The sequence below is a fragment of the Coffea arabica genome, chromosome 10c (assembly GCF_036785885.1).
Source record: "Coffea arabica cultivar ET-39 chromosome 10c, Coffea Arabica ET-39 HiFi, whole genome shotgun sequence".
NCBI classification, from domain to species: domain Eukaryota; kingdom Viridiplantae; phylum Streptophyta; class Magnoliopsida; order Gentianales; family Rubiaceae; genus Coffea; species Coffea arabica.
The window spans coordinates 51,088,747-51,110,272 of record NC_092329.1 but is presented as its reverse complement, the minus strand read 5'-3'; the positions used below and the strand labels follow the sequence as shown (position 1 = coordinate 51,110,272).

The window sequence follows — 21,526 nt, the reverse complement described above, 5'->3', positions numbered from 1 at the left end:
GTCCCTTCGGGGACATCTGATAAAATTGGAACGATACAGAATAGATTAGCATGGCCCCTGCGCAAGGATGACACGCATAAATTGAGAAATGGAGATTAAAAGGAGAAAAAAAAAAACAACTCGATAGCCTTTTCGAGATGGAAAAAGGTGAAAAAGTGTTACCATTTGATTGGAGTAATAAGACTGATGAAATGTCTTGAATCAGATCTTCGACCTCCGCTGAACTGTTCGGGGTGGTCCAATCCGTTTTAGTTATTTGGTTGTATATATATATATATATCTTATATCCATTTTGTACAAAAATATCTGATACATTCCGAACCTTAATAAAAATTTGATTTTCCTCAAATTTGTTCTTGCTTGTTCTTGTTTGTTCTTCCGTTCCGCTGCATCTGTTTCAACAAAGACACCTAACTAAAAACCAATTGATAATGACCAGAAATACCTTTCATCGATCTTATTAGTTGATCATTTTGTAGTTCTTATGAAATGGACATGAAACACGTTTCTTGAGACACGTCTCCACTCAACAAAGGAAAAAAATGAATTTCGACGAGGTCTGGTGGATGGATGGATGAAATTTACACAGGTCTAGTACTTACAAGTTTTAAATTTTGATTTATTTGCCTCAGTCCAACCATATCCCTAGTTATCTGTATTTTTAACCAAAGAAAAGAAACAGAATATATGTATCGGCCTAATGCTATATGGCGATAAGTTTTGTTTCTTGAATCCGCTTTCTCTTTTGTGGCTATTTACAATAATTAACTGATACTACACTAAAAAATCAAAGCAAAAGAACCAGACGAAACTGGACAGGGCTTTAATACTAAGCGGTTGACTGCTCGATAGTATAATTATCATCAAGTACAAAATTAAATATGACAAACTTGGGTGCTGAATCTTTGTGCTAGACAAAATTGGGCTACAACTCTCAACAAATATCTTCCGGCCGAACCAGAGAGGACAACCCCATACAGCGGCCGAACCAACGGCAAGGAATCACCTTTCAATAGACTCTATTTGATAACTTAATTTAACACTTAAATTTGATAAATTCAAATCTTAATATATTCAGATGTATTTGTTAATAAAAAATAGAATATCTGAATTAATTAAGTGACAATGAATTTTTTAGGCAAAACTTGCTCCAAAAAAATAAATGATATGCTATTCACTTATCATTTAATGTGATATATACTCAAATATATTACATTTACTACTTAATGATTCAATTACTTAACGGATTTAAACTTCAAATTTTAGATTTCAATTTTCAAATTTCAAATTTCAAATTTCAGTTTTATGGAATGCACCATAAGCTTTATGGCCACAACATCCAATCTAGACAATTTGGATAGGCCACATAATATAGTTTTGACAATATTATGTACAAGAGTGGAGCATTCTAATTTAGTTGATTTCTATATCTGACCGAGGGAAGGCCAATTATGCAAAAATTCTTTGATCCGGAATCCAAATATGGGTTTTTGAAAAAAAAAAAAAGAAAATTTGATTTATATTTAATAAATATCACGGTTTAGCTTAGACATAAAACTAACAATAACTTTGCGTTCAAAAACTTTTATCTCCTTTTGCATAAAATAATCATAAGCTTAGAGTTTTTGCACATTTATGAGTGAGATACTATTGTTTGTTTGTTTAACAATTTCGACAAGAATTCTCATTAATAAACTTTCTTGCTTTTAGCTCGTACATTAGCTTCAATCACATTTCGAAGGCCAAAAAAAAAAACCAAGGTTTAAAGAAAAGAAAAAAAATCCATAGGTTTTAATTATAATGTAAGACTTGTTGCAATCCTATAGAGACTAGGTTTTAATCCCTCGATCACCTTCCAACTACTTAAATTCTACCCTTCCCTGTCAAAATTAAAAAAAAAAGAAGTAGGCTTCGTTCTCTATTGCTTTACATTTTATAAATTCTGATTATAAAAATTGATTCTAGAGACTAATCAAAACCAGTAAAAGCAACTATTTAGGTGATTATAGATTTTAGCTTTTTTAATCATTAAAAATCTATAATCAGAATACAAAAACAATCGAGAATATGACAAAAAATGATCATTTAAAATTAAAATTTATAATCAATTAAAATAATTAATCGAGATCAAGCCTATATATATATATATATATATATATATATATATATATATATATATATATATATAAACAATTAATAAAGGAAAGCAAAAGTGTACATGTAAGATCCCTCATATTTAGGGCTAGAGGGACAGGACTACATGGTATGTTCGAAGGAACCCTCCTCGATGGTGCTAGTGCCTACTACTGAATTAAATATAGGCTTCGCAAGGATTAACCGTTTTGTCATTTTCTATGTCGTATTTTTTGAACTATCCTGCCGCACAGGGTTTCCAAGATATATGTGTTGGTTTTATCGAAATAAGTTGGGAATTCTACTTACCAATTTTAAGTTTTATGAGTTGTTTATGGAGGTAAAACCTTTTTAAGGCTCTAACAAGCTCGATATACAATTAAATTTCCCAGGAGATATGCTCTAGTTATGTGGTAGAAAATTTTGGTGAAAACATAAAAATTTTACCTCGGCTTTTAATAATTAAAATTTGGCTGGTTTAACTATAAATGGTGCATCTAGAGCATTGCTGTCGTTGTAAAATAAACATTGGCTGGGTAATGGGTTTAAAGAGCATATCATAATTAAGTTTAATAAACCAAACGAATTTACGTGGATTCCAGGACATGTACAGTAGAGAACCTGAATATATTCTGACGGGATAATGTTCAAATTCAAACTCAAATCACATGTGAATTTTAATGAGGACAAGTCAACAATTTCGGCCCGTTTTGATTGTAATTTTACTCAGAAAAATTGCTACGTTTTTCGTAAACATATTTCTTTACAAAAAAATCTAGAAAAATGTAATCCAAACTGGCCGAGCTTGAATTGAATTCGCTTTTGATTTAACAAAGATAAGCATAGGTATCGTTTGATGTTGACACATGCTAACTCCTGACCGAAAACCCCTAATCTCACATAATTAAGAAAATCTACACGATGCAGAAACTTAGAGTAAAATATGATTCACTTTCTATTTTCTAGCTATTCTCACGTTTGTGTCTAACTACCACATAGGCATCTCATACTTTTTCAGTAGTTTTTTTTTTTTTTTGTAGATGGAACTGTTTAATTAATCAGTTAATGTAATAATAATAATAATAATAAAATGCTCCATAATATACATGTAGTAACTAATGGTGAAAGAGGGGAATGACTGAAACCAGAGGCAACTGGAAAGAGAATTTAGAAAGAAAGGTGATATCCAACTGCTTGTATACCAAAAAAAAAAAAAAAAAAAAAAAAAAAAAAATCTTGTATACATAAGGATTAGAAAAAATGATCTAACTAATATAGGCTACTAGCAATTTGATGGAATTCCAGTATGGTATTCTTCTAGTTGCTAGTTGAATGATTTTTATGCTCATTTTAAGAACATACAAGAAAATATTCTACGGCATTTTGTTTAACTAAAAATCAGTCAGAACTTAAAAAGTTTCTGTCTAAACTGTTTTAGAGCAAATCAAGCCTAAATGCGCACCCTTTTCTTAGTCAGTGGAGGTGAAATATCTGTTCGCAGATATAGACTCTCTGGCAGAGGGTCTCAGATTCGAGTCTTCTTGCTTACATTTAAAAAAAAAAAAAAAAATCCGTTCGCAAATATAGACTCTCCAGTACCCCAAAGACAAAAAAAAAAATATTAAAAAAAACAAAATAAAAAGATTCTTGTACTTCAAATACTTGCAAATCTCATACAATTTTAGGTAATATATATGGGAAATTTGTTGTTTCAATCTTTTGTACATAAAACACAGGCAACCAAAAACTCCACTTGGACCACCAATCCCTATATATATATGTGTGTGTGTGTGTGTGATACTTTAAGCTTTTACTATTTACCAGTTTAACATAGAAGTGGTCCTCCTCTATACACAATGGTAAAAAGAAAAGAAAAAGAAAATTTTGGATTTCACGATAGGAAAAAGTCTGAGCTAAATTGTTTAGCCTGATGCTAGAGAAAGACTGTTTTACAAAATTATTGGATTTGTAATCTACATGCCAGTAAAGCTATTCTGCTATCTATTGATTTGACACTTAAAATTAATTAAATTGCAAAATACAACAGAATATGAATAGGAGATTTTGCTTAATTTTAAGTCCATGTGAAACTTCGACATATTTCTTTTTTTCTTCGTGATTCATAACAGATTTTAAATGTTATAAAAAGAAAATAGAAAATAGGAGAGTTTGAGAGTCAAACAAGTAAAATATTGGCGTTTTAAGGCAATTGAGAGTATGATATTGTCAAAAACAAATCAACATCTCTAAATATATTAAGGCTTAATGAAATGTGGGACTACTTGACAATACATCCACGAGGGACTCCTCCTAGTATATTTTGTTTGAAGTTTTTTTTAAATTTTTTTTCTGAAAGTTAGTTTTTAATCATTTTTTGTATCTTACAATGTTAGTTGTTTTTTTTTCAACAATAAACCTCTTATAACTGTTCCAATGATGCAAATCACCCAATAGGGATATTAGTTGCGTAAGATGGTGGACAATGTACAAAATCTCAAAAACTCCGAAGAAAATTAATCCCAAAGCGCCACAAGGTTGTAGATGGGATCAGAAATTTATGGTGAGAGGGTGAACTTTAACATTTCTAAACTAATTTCGAATGTTTGCAGGGGCAAAAGGCTTATTTTTAAAATTTCAATTTTTTTTTGAGGGGAAAAATCTAAATTTCGTGTTTTCGTCCATGAATAAGATGGTACTTTTTGGGGACTAATCGCTTTACAAATTACAATCCATGAACGTCTAGTGCTTACCAAACAAATAGATAACTTGGGATTTTTTTTTTTTTGGTTTGGGGGGGGGGGGGGGGTGAGGGTTGTCAAAAATACCCTTGTCCAATTGAGCCACTATATGTTGGGTATTTTTTTGTTTGATGCAGTAAACCCATTCAGGCCAGCTTTTTTAACGTCAAACCAGTACAACTCTAGCATTCGGCGGGAATGATTTTCAGCTCAATTTCTTCAAAATCATTAACCACTTGGTTAACAAATTTTTACAAATTACTAATAATAATAAATTTATAAACTGAATACAAAGTCAAATATCACACCTCTAATTATAAGGAATGATCTCACAAGATCTTGGTCCGGTGATAAAAATTGAGACCCTAAAACTACAAAGTCTTGATCTCAAAATTTGACGGCGAAATTTGGACAGCACATCATTTGTAATTGCTTTAGAGGCTGAATCTCCGCCTCTAATTATAAGGAATGATGTCACGAGATTTTGGTCCAGCGATAAAAATTGAGACCCTAAAACTATAAAGTCTTGATTTGACGATGAAAATTGAGACCCCATTAATACATAAATCCTTGGATTGAAGTTTTTACCCATATGAGTTTATTCTAACTGTACACTAGCATTCATCTGAGTGTATGTGAAATAGGTTTGGTTAATTAATTAGGTCATGTTTGATAATTCAATTCAACACTTAAATTTAATTGATTCAGATTTTAATATATTCAAACTGTTTGATAACAAAAAATTGAACATCTGAAATAATTAAGTGACATTGAATTTTCTAGACAAAACTTGCTCTTAAAATTAAGTGATAAACCATTCACTTATCACTAAATATGATATGTACTCAAATGTATTAAATTTAATACTTAACAATTTAATAACTTAATGGATTCAGAGTTCAAACTTCAGATTTTAGACTTCAGTTGTCAAATTTTAGTTTATCAAACGCACCCTTAGTGTTGAATTGTAATTTGATTCTTTATTCCAACATAAGTTTCTGCTGTGTTCTTATTTTTAAAAAAAAAAAAAAAAAGAGAAAAGGATTGCTGTTTGATAACCGCCTGGGACATGCTATGGGATATACAGCAGAACTCGTACACGTATTCTTCGGCCACCAAACTACCCAATGGGCTAATGCACAGTTTTCCTTTTGTACAGGAAGATGACGCAAAACTCAAAAGCATTGCCGAGGTTAAATCCCTTGTATGATACGGCTAACTGTAAAAATCTTTGATAAACTAAATATTCTGCTAGGAAAACTAACAGTTTTTACCATCAAGCCTGATCATTTAAGTTTCTTGGACTCTTCTATATAATCTCCTCTGTCCAGTTGTTTGCCTGTACTACTCCTATTACTAGTGGTAATCTGCTGCCAAACTTTCCATTTCTTTCCATCCCTATACTCTGAACTGCTCTTCCCCTCCTTGCACCGAAATAAACAAAGTTTCCATCTTGATTTATCCAGTTAGTTTCAGCCATTTTCTTGAAGCATTCTTGGTCAGCAATTTCATTCTACTTTTGTATTCCGCTGTTCTTCATTCTTTCGAGAAAGTTAGTGTATACTCAACTACTGAAGAAAATGAAGGAAATTGCACATTTTGTGTTTGGAGTTTTTGGTGGGTTTTTCATGCATTTATCGGCTAATATTTTTTTCTTAATCTTCACTTTCTCTTTTTTGAGATTTCCTAATAAAGCTTTAGTTTTTGTTCTAATGGGCTGTTTTCTCTGTTTCTTTTATTGCAGGAAATGCTTCTGCGCTGTTCCTCTTTTTGGCACCAGTGTAAGATAATCCGAATAAAAGAATCCTTCTGTTCCTTGATCAAGAACAAAGTTTTAATGGGTTCTTCATCATTTTCCGTTCCGTGATTTGTGTCTCTCTTTTTTGCTTGTTTTCGGCAGTTAGATTCTTGAGAAGGGCTTAAACGCTTTTTTTTTTTAAATTTAAATTTTAGTGAGCATCATTGAACTGTTTTACTTGTCCTTATTTTACTTGTAAGTTTTGGCTTTTTCTTGAAAAACGAAAGTTCGTGATTACTTTTGCAGCGTATGGAGTAGTTTTATTCATCATTCTGGTACCTCTGAATTTTCACCTTTTGTTCTTGATTAATACAGGATAACATTCAGAAGGATCATTATTAAAAGATCTACAGAGCAGTTCTCTGGGGTTCCCTATGTCATGACTTTGCTGAACTGTTTGCTCTCTGCATGGTAAGTTGCTGTTTCCAATTTCTTTGTTCTTGAAACTGCTTGAAGAATCAATCGGTTTTTGTTTTGGTAGGACAATCATTAAGACGTAAGAAGAATTTATTTTACTATATTAAATCATCATATTTGGTTCCTAGGAGATTTTGGTTCATTTTCTTTGGTTACTCAGGAAATGGTAAAATAATGGAACTAGTCAACTTTTGGTGGAACTTTTGGTTTTGCTATACTCTTCTTAGATCAAGTGTCCCCAACAATTAGCGATCTTGAAATAATTCATTGTTTTGTAAATTGGATTATCATGGAACTTTTAATTCGTTTATTGTCATAGGCTGCAAAACTCTGTTTAAGGGACATCTTCGCTGAGGCTTGAATTCTTGTCTGTTGTTTTTTCCAATATCAGAATTTTCTGAAATTGTGAAAGTGGAATTTTTCTATTTTGATAACCAAATTCTCTTCGAAAACTCTTTCATCATGCAACATGGGAAGTTTTTCTGCTCAGATGCTAAGTCTTCTACTTGATGAATTAAACAGGTATGGACTGCCTTTTGTATCACCACACAATCTGCCAGTGTCCACAATTAATGGAACTGGTGCTGCAATTGAGTTCATATATGTGCTGATTTTCCTCATTTTTGCACCCAAGAAGGAGAAAACAAAGATCTTTTCCATTCTTGTTCTGGTCATCACTGCGTTTGCAGCTGTTGCGTTGGTTTCCCTATTTGTTCTCCATGGCCAAAGCAGGAAGTTGTTCTGTGGTTTAGCTGCGACAATTTTCTCCATCACCATGTATGCTTCACCTCTGACAATCATAGTAAGCCCTTGTCAACCTTGCCCTCTATGTCATTCGGCATCTCTTTTGCTCTCTAATATTGACAGCCATGCTTCCTCTACTATTACAGCTTGTACAATGGATTGGGGTTATACCAGTCAAATTGGTTGTGATTATTTACATGATGAATCTACCTATGTTTTCAAGTACCGTTTCGCTAGTATAGTTTCCTTTCAAAATTGCCAAATTCATTTTAGGATTTATCTAGGTTAACAAATGATATTGATCACTAGGCAACACGCATTAAGTTATCCTTTATGCTTATACAAGATTCTTTCAGCGTGCCGACATACAAAATTGTAGTAGGAACAGATCATACGTGTCTACCTCGAATTGAAATCATTCAGAAGCCTAGACAATGTTTCTTTTATGTTTCTATGATCTGTTCTATTACATAATTGCACAGGCTACCTTGTAGGATTCATTATTCTTTTAGGTGATTTGAAGTTGAAGGCAACACCCCTTATGATGTTTCTTTCTCAAAGTTGCGTATGGCTGACAATTGGAAGTGTGATAGATGGTGACAAGTGAACCATTTTTTGCTCACTGAATTCATTGGCCAAATATTTTTTTTGAAATAAATTTGAATGGTTTCCAAGTAGGGTTGGTTTTAGTTGAGGGCATTATTTATGACTTAAATTCAATTGTCTTTCCTTGCTGGATCTCCTGATTTGAAGAATTATAATTGCAGAGGTTGGTGATCAAGACCAAAAGCGTGGAGTTCATGCCATTCTTCCTGTCACTCTTTGTGTTCTTATGTGGCACTTCCTGGTTTATCTTTGGCCTTCTTGGAAGAGACCCCTTTGTTGCTGTAAGTACAACCGTCCACTCATTCAATGAAACTGATTGTGAACTTTCCCTTCAATTTCTGTCACTTCTTTGATACCACTTCGTATATGCAACACGATCATGTTTTCCCTTTTTCCCCTCATCCTAACCTAAGACCTGAGCAAGCGCACTTTTATCCTATACAGTTAGCTGTTTACTTGTGAATTGAGACAATTTATCTTGTCATTTCATCTTCGGAACACAGTAATTTTGCGTAAAAATTGGAACTTTTGGGTGATAATTGCAGCACTTTACCGAGCCACCCTCATCCCTAATGTTGGGAAGAAATGGGAAATTTTGTTGCCAACTTTTTCGTCCGTTGATATCTAAAGAGGGACCTTTAACTAACTATGGTGTGAACTTAGTTAAAAGAAGCCTTTCATCATGATAATTTTGTTCCTGTCTTGTCAGATTCCAAATGGCTTTGGGAGTGGATTAGGAACAGTGCAGCTAATCTTGTATGCCATCTATCATGACAACAAAGGTCCAGGGAAAAGAGAAGTTTCTGATGCATCCTCACAGTTAAAGGATCTGGAAAATGGCAAGCCTCAAGAAGAGAAGCAAACACCAGGGGATGAACAGGTTTAGAAAGTTATGGAGACTGCATCTGAAGAACTGTTGCCTAAATCCCCCTGCAGATTTGCTGTTTCTTTCAATCTTGATTTCCAATGTCTTTCTTTGTGATGTTCCTTTTTGCCTGCTGGAGGTACTGTAGGATAGAAACAAAAGTAGGGAATGTTGATCAATCAGGCCTTGGTTTTCATTGTATTTCTGGTGATGGTTATGACTTTGATATCAACGGTGTCTATTTTCATGTGCAAAGTAATGTGGCCCAAGCAAGTCTATGTTTTTTGCCTTTTTTTTTTTTTGGAGGAGCATTGATGAATAGGGGGGAAAGAAAAATTCTGCAATTGTACTAAAACAATAAACCAGGTCCTCTAAAATTTAAAGACAAGAAAATAACTTTATGTTTTTTTAACATGTCCTATTCCCCGGTCTTTGTGGCCAAATTCGGATTTTTTTTTTTTTTTTGGGTTCTGTTCCCATTGTATGTAAACTAGATGTGTCAAAATGGGTGATTTGGATAGATTGGACGAGTCATAAATTGGGTAATGAGTATAATTAGATCAACCCATTTATATTCATTTAAATAAATGGGTATAATTGGGTGTAGCCATAGATACCCATTTAATAAATATGCATGGGTACACCTAATTACTCATTTATGAGTCACTTAAAATTTTCCTTTTTTTTGCATGTTGTTTGACAAGAAATAACAGTATTTTATTTGGTATTAAACTGGTAAGAAATTCAAATTTATTTATTTAACACTCATTAAAAGTTGAGTTTAAATGTATGCTTATTTTTAAATAGGTATAAATAAGTGAGTCGAGTCAGCTCACTACTCACCAATTAAATGGATTTAATTGGGTATCCATTTAGACAGACTCAAAATTAATGGGTAAATTTGAGTAAATCAATATAATTGGATTCTGATTGACGCATCTAATGTGGACGGTGCCCAATATCATCTGTACTCATTTTTCTCAAGACAAGTGTGAGAAGATTACTGTTGTATCCCAATCAAACAGAGATATATCCTCAGAACGGACCATATGACATTTCCACTTAAAAGAGAAAATTGGACATGAGATTTTGACGTGGTTTGAGCACACAAGAATCCAAATAAACCCCGACTTGCCAATTTTGAGTGAAAGCAGGCTATGCCATTATATTTACTAAGAGTTATTGCAACTCTTGCCCACTTCATGCTATTTTAATAATCCTCTTTTAACATCTTCTGAGTTGGGGAGGAAGAATTTGCATTTCAACATCTGGGAGAGAGAATTGGAGTTCTTGACCATTGGCGTCAAGAACTCGAAGAACCCTTGCGTCAGATGGACAATTTGGTGCTTCTCCTACTCTATTTTTGTCAGAAGTGACAAGAATAATTTCTAACCTTAAATCCACAGTAATACCAAAAGCCGGTAACTTCTGGTACCACTGAGAAGACTATAAACTACACTCACACACCCAACTCAAACGATGTGGGATACGGGGAAGGGAACAAGGGGACATTTGCTTCTCCTACTCAACTAGTGATATTATCCAAAATTTACTTGATCAACATCCAATCCAACATCATAATTAAGAAATCATGTTTGGATTGCAAATTTTCGCAAAAATATTCTCTTGACGCACTTTCTAATCACTTTTTCATCTTATATAAATCATGTCGTTAAAGTATATTTTTCTAAAAAAAAAAAAAAAACTTACCATTCAAATGAAACCAAGTGCTCCATACCAATGCATCTACCGACCCAAACGCCTTGAGAATGGATTTTACTATTAACAAATACTAAACCTAGATCTTTCATTTCTTTACCAAGGTAGGGCGATATACTCTCTCCCCTAAACCACCCAATCCTTTTCTCTCCCGGGTGATATGGTCCTTGAATTCTCATATGGTGCGCATCGAAAATAAAAAAATTCTCATATGGTACCAACAGACCAAAACATCCAGAAGGAGATGGCCCAATGGGTTCGCATTAAATTGCGGTGGCTTAGAAAGTCACCCGGGCTCCAACACCTCCTTACTTCATGGGCTTGAGTTTTTTTTTTAAAGTAAGCCTGCTTTAATTCAGAGTTCAAAAATTATTCCAACGGGTTAAATCTTCCACAAATAGAGTTTTTGCTACTTGAAATATAAACTTCAAAGTTGTCACTTCAAGTAGCGAGTTTAAAAGTTCCTACTCTAAACCCTAATTAGCAACCCTAATTCTTATAGGTACATTAAATTTTAGATTTCATGGTTAGGATTTATATTACGTGTTAGGGTGTAGTGATTTCGAGTTTAGAGTTAAGTTTATGATCAGGATTAGAGTTAGGTTTTAGAAAAAAAAATTAAACGAATCACCGCATATCAACTATGCCACGATTCTTAACTGCATCAAAATGCTTCGCCACTCATTTCACGAGCGGCAAAGACTTTTAAAAAAAAAAAATCGCTCCTTAGCTTTGCAGAGGAAAAAAAATGAAAAATTAAAACAATTTTTTAAAGAAGTCTCCATTGCTGTTTGCGACAACCCTTAATTTAAAACAACCTTTCAACTTACACCACTTTTGTGAACTTTTTTTATTTTAACAATATTCCTAGAAATTCGCAGCAAAATTTGGATTTCAAATTCAATTTTAGATTATGTATCATACATCTAATGGTGCAACGTATAGACTGTCAGTGTATAAAAGATTAATTCAAAAAATATTATAAAAATTATTAATACTTTTGAATTAACAATATAAAACAAGTAATAAACTCTTAAAATATTACTTTTCAATTTTTCAAAAAGTATAAAAAATTTGAGTGAGAAAAACGACATACCTTTCAAGTTATAGACAAAATAGCAAACAATATACATTATAATTTCTATAAATTTATATATATGAATATACTGAGGTGATGAAGTTTTATTAAATTTAATGCTTATCATAATGATTAGAGTTAAAATTTGTATGAATGTAGAGTAATCTTTAAAATTTTTAGTATGCACAATTCTTGTACTAAATTTATTTCTTCTTCATTTGACTAATATCAAATTTGGAATCTCCTACTTTGAAGTGCACGGGTGAATGTGCCTAGCATCTAAACATTCGGATTTAGGATTATGGAAAGAATATCAAACTCCCTTCATGGATTTAGGATTAACAAGTTAGATCAAATATTTAATCTAACTCGTATACAGGTATACTAGTTGAGAGGCACTTTTGGCATAAATAAATCTTGTCACGCCTGAAATTATTTTTTTACTGTTGCTTTTTTGTATTAGACTAAATTGTTACAAAAATATTGGTTTCAAAGGAGGTTAGTGATATTTTTAGAATCTCAGAGGAGGACAGTGAAATAGTTTGAAACTGCAGGGGAGGTGTCTGAAATTATCCCATTAGAAAATGCAAAATAATGATTTGATAGTAAAACTAACTTGTATCTACATAACAATAACAAATTAGGGAAAAAAAAAAACCATAATGGTGTTGCTAGCTTTAAGGGATAGTAACGTCTTTTTTGACCAAGAAGATATTGACATGTGAGAGAGGTTATATTTTGCAAAGAAAAAGCGTTGCATCGTTTAGGATTCTAATCTAAATCTCTATGTTTACCTGCAGTAAAATATGGGTTGTTTTTGTATGCACATTTATCTTTTTTAAAAATAATATTTATTTTAAAATTTATCAAATGTGCTTGATTGTAGTCCCCTCGAGTACCTAAAATATATAGGTAACATTCGGATTCAGGATTTTGAAGAGAATTGAATATCGTTCTCGCCATGCGTATACTAGTGATAAATGCACACCAGATTGGTGTGCAAATTACTGAGATTAGTTTATAACCAAAAAAAAAAACTTACTACAATTTAGTGTAAGTGTAAACAAAGAACTATAACAAGAAATAAAATGTAGGAGTAGTTAATGGCATTTAAAAGTGATCAAAACTAGGTATTATGATATGAGTAACACCTATACATGTTAATTACCCTGAAGTTCTAAAACCCGTGAATCTTGGAATGGACATCTTTGGACGTAAAAGCAAAAGACATTTTCTTGAACACCAAACTGGCTGCTCCAGCGTTTTGTTAATGCTACTAAAGTAAGCCGAGACACATCAGTAAAGAAGGGGAAAATTTATTTAATAGCTAGACTATTTGCCAATGGCGAATTTTATTCCTGTAGATGAACCCAAACACATTTTGGAAATCCAACACAGCACACCATGATACAACACTAACAGTTTCTGGAGTGAGGCAGTCCAATGTTATTCATTACAAACCAGGAAAGTGCAAATTCATATGCAAATGCAAATATGCGAAGGATGATAGTCTTCATTCTCCATTCAACCTCCCGCACAAACACCTGTAACACAAAGGTTACATGGTGATTTGCATTCTGTAACGTTTTTGCAAGGCTTGAAATAACACTCGGGGAGGTTGATTTGCAAAATCTTTCTTGCGGTTGCACTGACCAACATGTCCGTCTCAGCGGCTTCCATCTTTGACAAGGACAAAGCTGCATGCAAATTAATGACCACAATTTGTTAATACTACGATTTGCTTGATCTGTGCCTTCTGATTAATCAGGAGAGAGCTAGCTAGAGGCTTTTTACCTATGGCCATGGCGAATACGAAAACTAGGAGAACGGATTTTGTTGAAGTGCTCTTCACCATGTTTTCTGCTTGCTTGCGTGATATCTGATGATCAGATAATCTCCTCCTCTCAAATGCTTTGTGGAATTCCTTTTGGTTGAACTAGAGCTTATATATATAGGCAAAAGAATGGCTGTACATATTTTAGCTTGTCCACAGCAAATGGTAACATCCGGTCTCACTCTTAAGACCCTGTAGTCATAGATACTGGTACAACATCTCCTACTCATGAATTTACACCTGCTACATGCAACATTATATATGTATATGTATATATATTGCCAAATGGGTACTTATCTATGCTCCATAGGGATCAAAGGCCCGTATGCTTTGGTTGCGACCCCTCCTCTCTCGAGTAGATAGATATCTTTTATATGCAGAATTCTATTCTATTTTGGACCACAAGTGCACAGATATATAAACTAGTTAACTCTACGTTGATAATCTTTAGTCTTCTGTCCAGAAAAGGAAAAAAAATTTTAATCAGCCATTGCCGGTTGTAGCCCACAAATGGCAAAATAAGAGGCTGAGAGTCTCTATCTGTTTCAAAGGCACAACAAAATAGCAAGGTAGGGGCAGTGAGGCGGCATGACCGGGGACATGACAGGGACTTTTCTAATGGATACCGAGCAGACATCGATGACTATCTAAATTACACTTAATTTATAGTGTAATATATATACACATGCATATTTATTGTACTTGTGTAGTTAAATAATTTTTTAAATTAATTTTACTTTTGTTAAAAAGATTAACACTTAGAGGACTTTGCTAACAATTTGAGGACTTTGTAAACGGACGGGCTCTTTGTTTGGATAGAGTATTATTCCAAATAATTATTTGAAATAATTACTATAACACTTTTTATGATATGATGTATGTGAGATAAAACGATAATTAAAAATATAAAAATGTGGATTGAAAAATGTGTTTATGATGCAAGCGAAAATTTTTTTTGGAATCCAGACATATAATAAATATTTACTAACCTAATAAATATTCATTGATTTTCGCCTTCCATGAGTTCAACTAGTAATAATAACCTTCTATTAATTATAATTCGGATTATATGGACTCTGACACAAGAAATGTCGGATTATATGTGCTCTGACACAAAGTTTTCTTTTCTCAACCTGTTCGGAAGAAACTCATCGCAAATGATTCAAGAGAAATGCCATTTGCTTGTTCTAAACTCCTACCCAAATATACCCCTTCAAATTACTAGCGTATACTAGTGATAAAAAAAACTTGCAATGTGTTGGCATATTCAATCAAGGCTCGAAAATAGGAATTTCTATGTTATTCTTTAATAGTGTTTGAGGCAGGTTAGGGTTTTAGTAATTTTATTTTGATCAAGTTATTCTATTTTTATTATTTAAAATTAACATTTTATTAGAAAATTTTTTATAGGTGTAAGATTTGCTTACTAAGTCACGTGATTAATGAATAGGGAGTCTTATTATTATATTAGCCGAAAAGAGTGGAACATTGAGTGCCTTATAACTATATGTGTAAATTACCTCCCTATATACATGAATTTTATGAAATATATCTCCTATATATTTTTTGTTAGAATTTTTTGGATTCTACATCTAGTATTAGAACCCTAGATTCAAAAAATTGATCCTGGGGTGCTTATGAGCATTGAAAAATTGTCTCGACTACGAGATTAGTCCTAGGCATTTTCCACTATTAGAATTAGAACATAAGATTGCTGTGAATGAACAAGTTGATCGAGTTGGACCACAAGATTGGTCCGAAAAATTTGTTAGATTGATTGTGGTATTGCGATAAAGATCAGAGAAGAATCCTATCAATTGAATGATGGTTATAAAAATCACAAAGTGAGTTGTCAATGAATTAATATCAAATTGTGTGAGAAAAACAATCTGTCCAAGTGCGTGGATTATTGTAAAGAGAAAAGTGTTTGAAGATAAAGAAAAATGAAATGTTGGTGGAATTTGCAAATTAGATTATTGTTTAGGCTCATAAATATAGGCTCTTTGCACTTGTATATTCGGACACCATTTTATCATACAGAGTCTCTTCCCGATTTCTGATTATAACATGATTACTAAACAATCTACTTGACTTGAATATTTAACCATCGAGACAACTAGCTAGCTACATATCAGCTTCTTACCGATGACCAAGGCGAATACAACCGCTAGGATAATGAATTTTGTTGAATTACTCTTTACCATTTTTTCTTTTTTTTTTTTAAATTTCGGATTGGATAAACTTCTCTAGAGCGTCTTGCAATTCTATATTGGATTTAACTTGATTTATATAGGCAAAAGAGTTGGGTCTGTAAGTGACATATGGTCTAGAGGCATGGTCTCACCCGTGATGATTATCGAAATCGAATCCATTCAAACTTTTTTTTATCAAAAAAAATCTCAAGAATTATGTCAACATGCTTTTATCTCATCTTTCAATTTCATAGAATTGTTTAAAAAGGACATTGGACAACGTGGCAATGTTTCTTTGTTTTGAAACAGAAAATGTGACAAATGGATAACGTGACGTTTGCTGCTGAAGTCATTTCGCAGGAGCTGCTGAAGTCATTCCCCTAGTTCTGTCTCTGCCATAATTTCCTAGGAGAAAATAGATGTACAGAAGCATTGGCCAAATGGGGAGGAAACTGCAACAACCATTTCCTGTCTTTTGATTTATGACTTGATTTTGTTTTCCCCTCTCTTTTGGATGATTTAAGGGGAATTGCACTCCCTAGGATGACAAGGGCAAAGCTTCATGCAAGTAAACACAATTTGTTAATACTAAAAGATTGAGGGAAGTGCTTACTATGGTTCACCTTATCTGTGCATTCTAATCAGGGTGAGAGCTAGCTAGCTAGAGGCTTCCTGCCTATGGCCAAGGCGAATACGAACACTAAGAGAATGGATTTTGCTGAAGTCCTCTTCTCCTGTTTTCTTCTTGCTATTTGATTAGATAAACTTTGAATTCTTTGTGGTTTGATTGGATGTAGGTAGACAAATGTGTGGCTACTGCATCTCCACACATATGGACTTTATCTAGTCGGAATCCTAATGTGCAAACTTTCTTTCTTTCTTTCCACTGCCACCATCATCTACAAGAATCCAAATGGATCCGGAAAGGCCACCTGACTGTTGGCTCCTCGATCATTTACTTGCACTGGAAAATACAACTGGGTAATACAATTACGAGTAATTTTTCTACGGTCCAGTAAGATTTTTTAACTGGATCATATCATGTTTACAAATGTCTAATTTTTTGCATAAATTAACTTTAATCCCCCCGTAGTTTGGCTATTTACCACAAAACCCTATTATGGTTTAAAAAATAGACAAATAAGAACTAGAAAATACTATTAAAGATTTGGTTTAGACACCTAAAATGATATTTGTAATCAAAAAAGATTTTCTATTTTTTGTTTCTTATTTATTTGTTTTACATTTCCCTTCCATCTTTTTTTTATTTGCCTTCTATCTCTTTTGTATTTGAAAAAAAATTAAGATTTTGTATGCCAAAATATAAGTTTTTAAAATCATCTCTTCTCTTCCGAAAAGAGAGAGAGAGAGAGAGAGAAAGAGAGAGAGAAAAAGAAAATAGTGAAATGAAAATTTTGTTGATTTATTAATTTGATTTTGACTTTTTACTACTGACCATTAGTTTTAATGGAAAAGCTAACGATGAAATTTTAACCTAAACCACGAGGAAGTTATATATAGGGTTTTAAACTGTATGGGAGGGGGGTAAACAGTAATATACACTTTTATTGTATTCTGACCTCATCGGATAACTTTCTGTGTAATTTATATTAGGACTTAATAGAAGGTAATTGTGAAACATTTTGTTAAACCAAGTACAATCTCTTACATTTGACTTGATCACATGTTGTCTCTCTGTAATTCGGGTCAAGCAATACAGTATCCCTGTACGTCTCTTGTTGACTCGAATGCATGTCTCTATGTACTGTAATGAAAGAAACGACTACTTACTCTATATGCTTGAATGTTGGGCGAAATTGCCCTGTGCTCCTATGAAAGGCACTTTCTCCCTTGGATCAAAAAATTGTAACCAGTAATTGCAAGAAAACATTGGTCTTCTTCAGAATCTTTAAACAAGAAAGAAATAAAGCACTACCATACAGACTACAATCCAGATCTCAAATTGAATTTGAAATGTATGAAAATTAAAGAAATTTGTCAGTTCATAATGAATCGACCAGTAAATCATGTCTCAAATCGTCAACTCCTTCTCGCATCTACCTGATCTTTTGCAAGAAAGATCAGATTTTCCCTTGATTTAAGAATTTATGAAGAAAAATAAAAGCACATAAGCAAGAAACCCCTGCCAAAAATATTTTGTTACTTCTTCTCTAGCATGAGTACTGAAGATCTCCAGAGCTTTTGCCTGAAATGAAACCTATATAGTCATTACTATATTTGCATTAAAATAGGCAACAATTCGGATGACATATATTCTGTTGGTAATAGTTTGTAATGAGCATGTTGAAATCCATTGTCCCACATTGAAAAAGGATAAAGTGCATGTTGCCTATATATGAGTCATTGTCCTATTCCTTTTAAATAGTACGATTTCGACAGAATTAAATCACTTTTTACTTTTCATTTGATAGTTCTAGACTTTGTTGTATCCTAGAGGTAATTTGTCTAATAGAGGCAAATAACACCTTAAGGAAAGTGCTTTCACGCCTCAAAGTCTCTGTATTTGTCTAGTATAGTTTTGTTATTTACTACAGTTTTTCTAACATATTCTTGTTTACATAAGACAGAATGCATGCAAAGTTTACTGACCCTCAACTGATTTAATTCAACTTCAGCGAGAGCCCTTGGCTCTTCCATGGGTGGCTCCCTATCAAGCGATCCAACTGGGGCCGGAGGATTCTACATTCTCAAGAATACAAAGTTGGAAGCTAGAAATGTATGGTGTGGTGTGATAGATCTAGGAGTTTGGCCATGGGCTGTATTTATGCTAAGAGGTTGGCTTAATCCCCACAAAAGAAAAGAAAATTGGACGTAGCAAATGAACGCTTACTTGCCACTCTACATATGCTCTACACATTTAGAGGAGTTTGGAACTATTCATCTTGGAGGTGTTAAAGACCATTGTCCTTATATCATGATAACCCTAAAGCAACGTACCTCTCTCTCTTTCCTCCTCTCTCCCCTTGCTTGCAAGCCCTTTACTTTATGGTGGATAAGGGATTAGCTGTCCTTAGAAGTGTTCAAATTGTTCAAGGAACAGGAGGAATGCCAGTCCCGTGGTGGTGCCATTAAATGACCGAGAACCGAGTCCATCTTAGTGAATACTTCGTGATCATTTGCTGCAAGGGTCTATTAAGCTCATTTCCCACTTCACCTAGTGGATTTGAGGCTGCTAATGATTTATTTATATCATCTGAAATGTATCTCTAACTTCAATTGTGCAGCTTCTTGTTAGACTGTTCTTCAAGAGAAACATGTTCTGAAAAAATATAAAGATGGCCACGCCACTATATTTTAATAGGAAGCAACTCCTAGGGCCAAGATTAATTAAGTTTTACAAGGTTGTGATTTTTGAGCAACCACTTCACATTAGTAAAAGACAGATAGGAGATTGATAAAAGAATTTTAATTAGATGATTATACAATGATTAAAAAAAAGTTTATTTAAAAGCATTGAACAATAATATTATTAGATGAGGAAATCCCTTACTATTCTCATTATGATAGAATATCGATCCCTCACTTCCTAGACTACAACACTGGCTAAATTGCTTTTTCCGGTTCTTCGTTCATTAAAATTTTAATCTACGAGACAACAACAAAGGTCTACTTTTAACGTTGTTGATAAATTGGTATGGTACATAAAGCAGTTACTCAAATCTTATGTCTATATCATGGAAATACCTAATTTGGAGATGTCTTACCGTGTACTAGACAGGGAATTAGTCGAGTACTCAGATTATGATTAGGGAGCCCTTATATGGTTATTTGGTTCAGAAGTGTCGTGCGTAGCTACCTAATAAAATGGATTAGATGTATAACATAGGTGAAATTAACATTTCTAATTTCGAGTGTGTTCATAGCAATAAGACATGCACTATTGTATATGGAGAATTTCCTTTGGGGTGACAAAAGAAACGATATTCATTAGATACATGGCTCATCTCAATAATTTCCAAAACTATGCACATTTACTATCATTAAGTGGTACATCTTTGTATTCAAGAAATTAAACGCACAACTATTGGCATAGATTTATGGGATTGGACATATATTACTATTAGTTTTGCTCATGACTATTAAGTTCCTTTTTTAAAGTTCCTATATTACAAAACATCAAACGATAATTATTGACTACTTTCAACCAGGCATTAAACTCCTGCACGTCACACAAGCTCTTTCCTCTTGGTTTTTCTAGGAATTTCAGCTACAGGCTAACAAAGACAAATTTCATCTGTTCTTTGTTGGGAACTATGGCCAGGTTAAAATTAAAGTAAGTAAGAAAATATTCCATAATCATGTATTTTCTTTCATATTGAAGTATCTTTTAGCCTTATTTTTTACAGTCTGATTGGCTTGTGGATCTTCTCAAGATTGTAACATGGTTTTCTAAGGTTGCATTTATGAGCTTAAACTGATGGGTAAATGGACCATTAATTACTCTATTGTATTGGCAGTACCGTCCTTTACTAAAGAGTTCCAAAGTTGAACGTAAAGATGGCTGTGCTGAAGAAAATTCTGGATGTGTTGTGTGGAGTAAGAAAGATATATACTTAGCAATTTGATGTAGACTCTAAAGTTCTTTATCAAAAATTATTTTGGGAACAATGATATATAGCTTAGGGGAAGTTAAATGGGGTTTTACGGCATGATAAGTTTCTTCTCACAGTGATATAAATGATTTTGGTTTAATTTATTTAAGAGCTTTTTCAACTGGCAGATGCTTTTGTAAGACATTGATCGTTTTACTTAGGACCTTGTTAGACTAGGCACATTATGCTGTGGTTGTTTAAAAGGCACGCAGGGCAAAAATCTATCATGTCCCATTTCGTTCTTTACATTGCGTTTTATCAATTTAATCAATGGTAAGTCTGTAGAGGCTGAGTCAGTATCAGAAAAAAGATTTATTTGCCCTCACAAGATGCTGTTTCTATTTACAATAACCATCTGAATATGAAAGAGAAAATAGGAAAACCCTAGGAATCCAACTCCTATAGCTTAATAAGCACCTTAGGAAAACCTTTTTTCATAAAGTCGGGTTTGCGTTTGATAAAATTAAAACCTAAAAATTGAAATCTGAAATCTAAAATCTAAATCCATTAAGTTATTCAATTGTTAAGCATTAAATCTAATGCATTTGAATGTATATCACATTCAGTGATAAACTAGTCAATAGTTTATCACTTAATTTTGAGAGCAACCTTGCCTATAAAATTCAATACCACTTAATTAATTCAAATATTTAACTTTTAGTTATGAAACGGTCTGAATATGTTAAGATCTGAATCGTCTTATATAATAAGGCCTGCCTTAGTTAAGACGTCTTATCTAATGGAAGGGCAAAGAAGCGTTGATATTAAACTTATCTAATGGAATGCGCA

At 33.3% G+C, this 21,526-nt stretch overlaps 1 protein-coding gene and 1 non-coding gene across 2 annotated transcripts; both read left to right on the top strand.

The window, feature by feature from the left end:
* Positions 1-99, top strand: LOC113715255 (U6 spliceosomal RNA). Its single transcript, XR_003453895.1, has one exon. It is a non-coding gene; the product is annotated as a U6 spliceosomal RNA (small nuclear RNA).
* A 6,113-nt stretch (positions 100-6,212) lies between these two features.
* LOC113713759 (bidirectional sugar transporter SWEET1) lies at positions 6,213-9,556 on the top strand. Its single transcript, XM_027237542.2, has 6 exons — positions 6,213-6,488; positions 6,616-6,652; positions 6,985-7,080; positions 7,609-7,888; positions 8,598-8,717; positions 9,146-9,556. Exons 1-6 carry the CDS (start codon positions 6,452-6,454, stop codon positions 9,320-9,322), a joined length of 747 nt encoding a protein of 248 aa, XP_027093343.1. The 5' UTR covers positions 6,213-6,451; the 3' UTR covers positions 9,323-9,556.
* Positions 9,557-21,526: the final 11,970 nt, after the last annotated feature.

Coding starts and splice junctions, on each gene's coding strand:
- LOC113713759 (XM_027237542.2), top strand. CDS start 6,452: ATGAAGGAAATTGCACATTTTGTGTTTGGAGTTTTTG. Junction 7,081..7,608: donor AACTGTTTGCTCTCTGCATG/GTAAGTTGCTGT, acceptor TGAATTAAACAG/GTATGGACTGCCTTTTGTAT. Junction 8,718..9,145: donor GAAGAGACCCCTTTGTTGCT/GTAAGTACAACC, acceptor CTGTCTTGTCAG/ATTCCAAATGGCTTTGGGAG.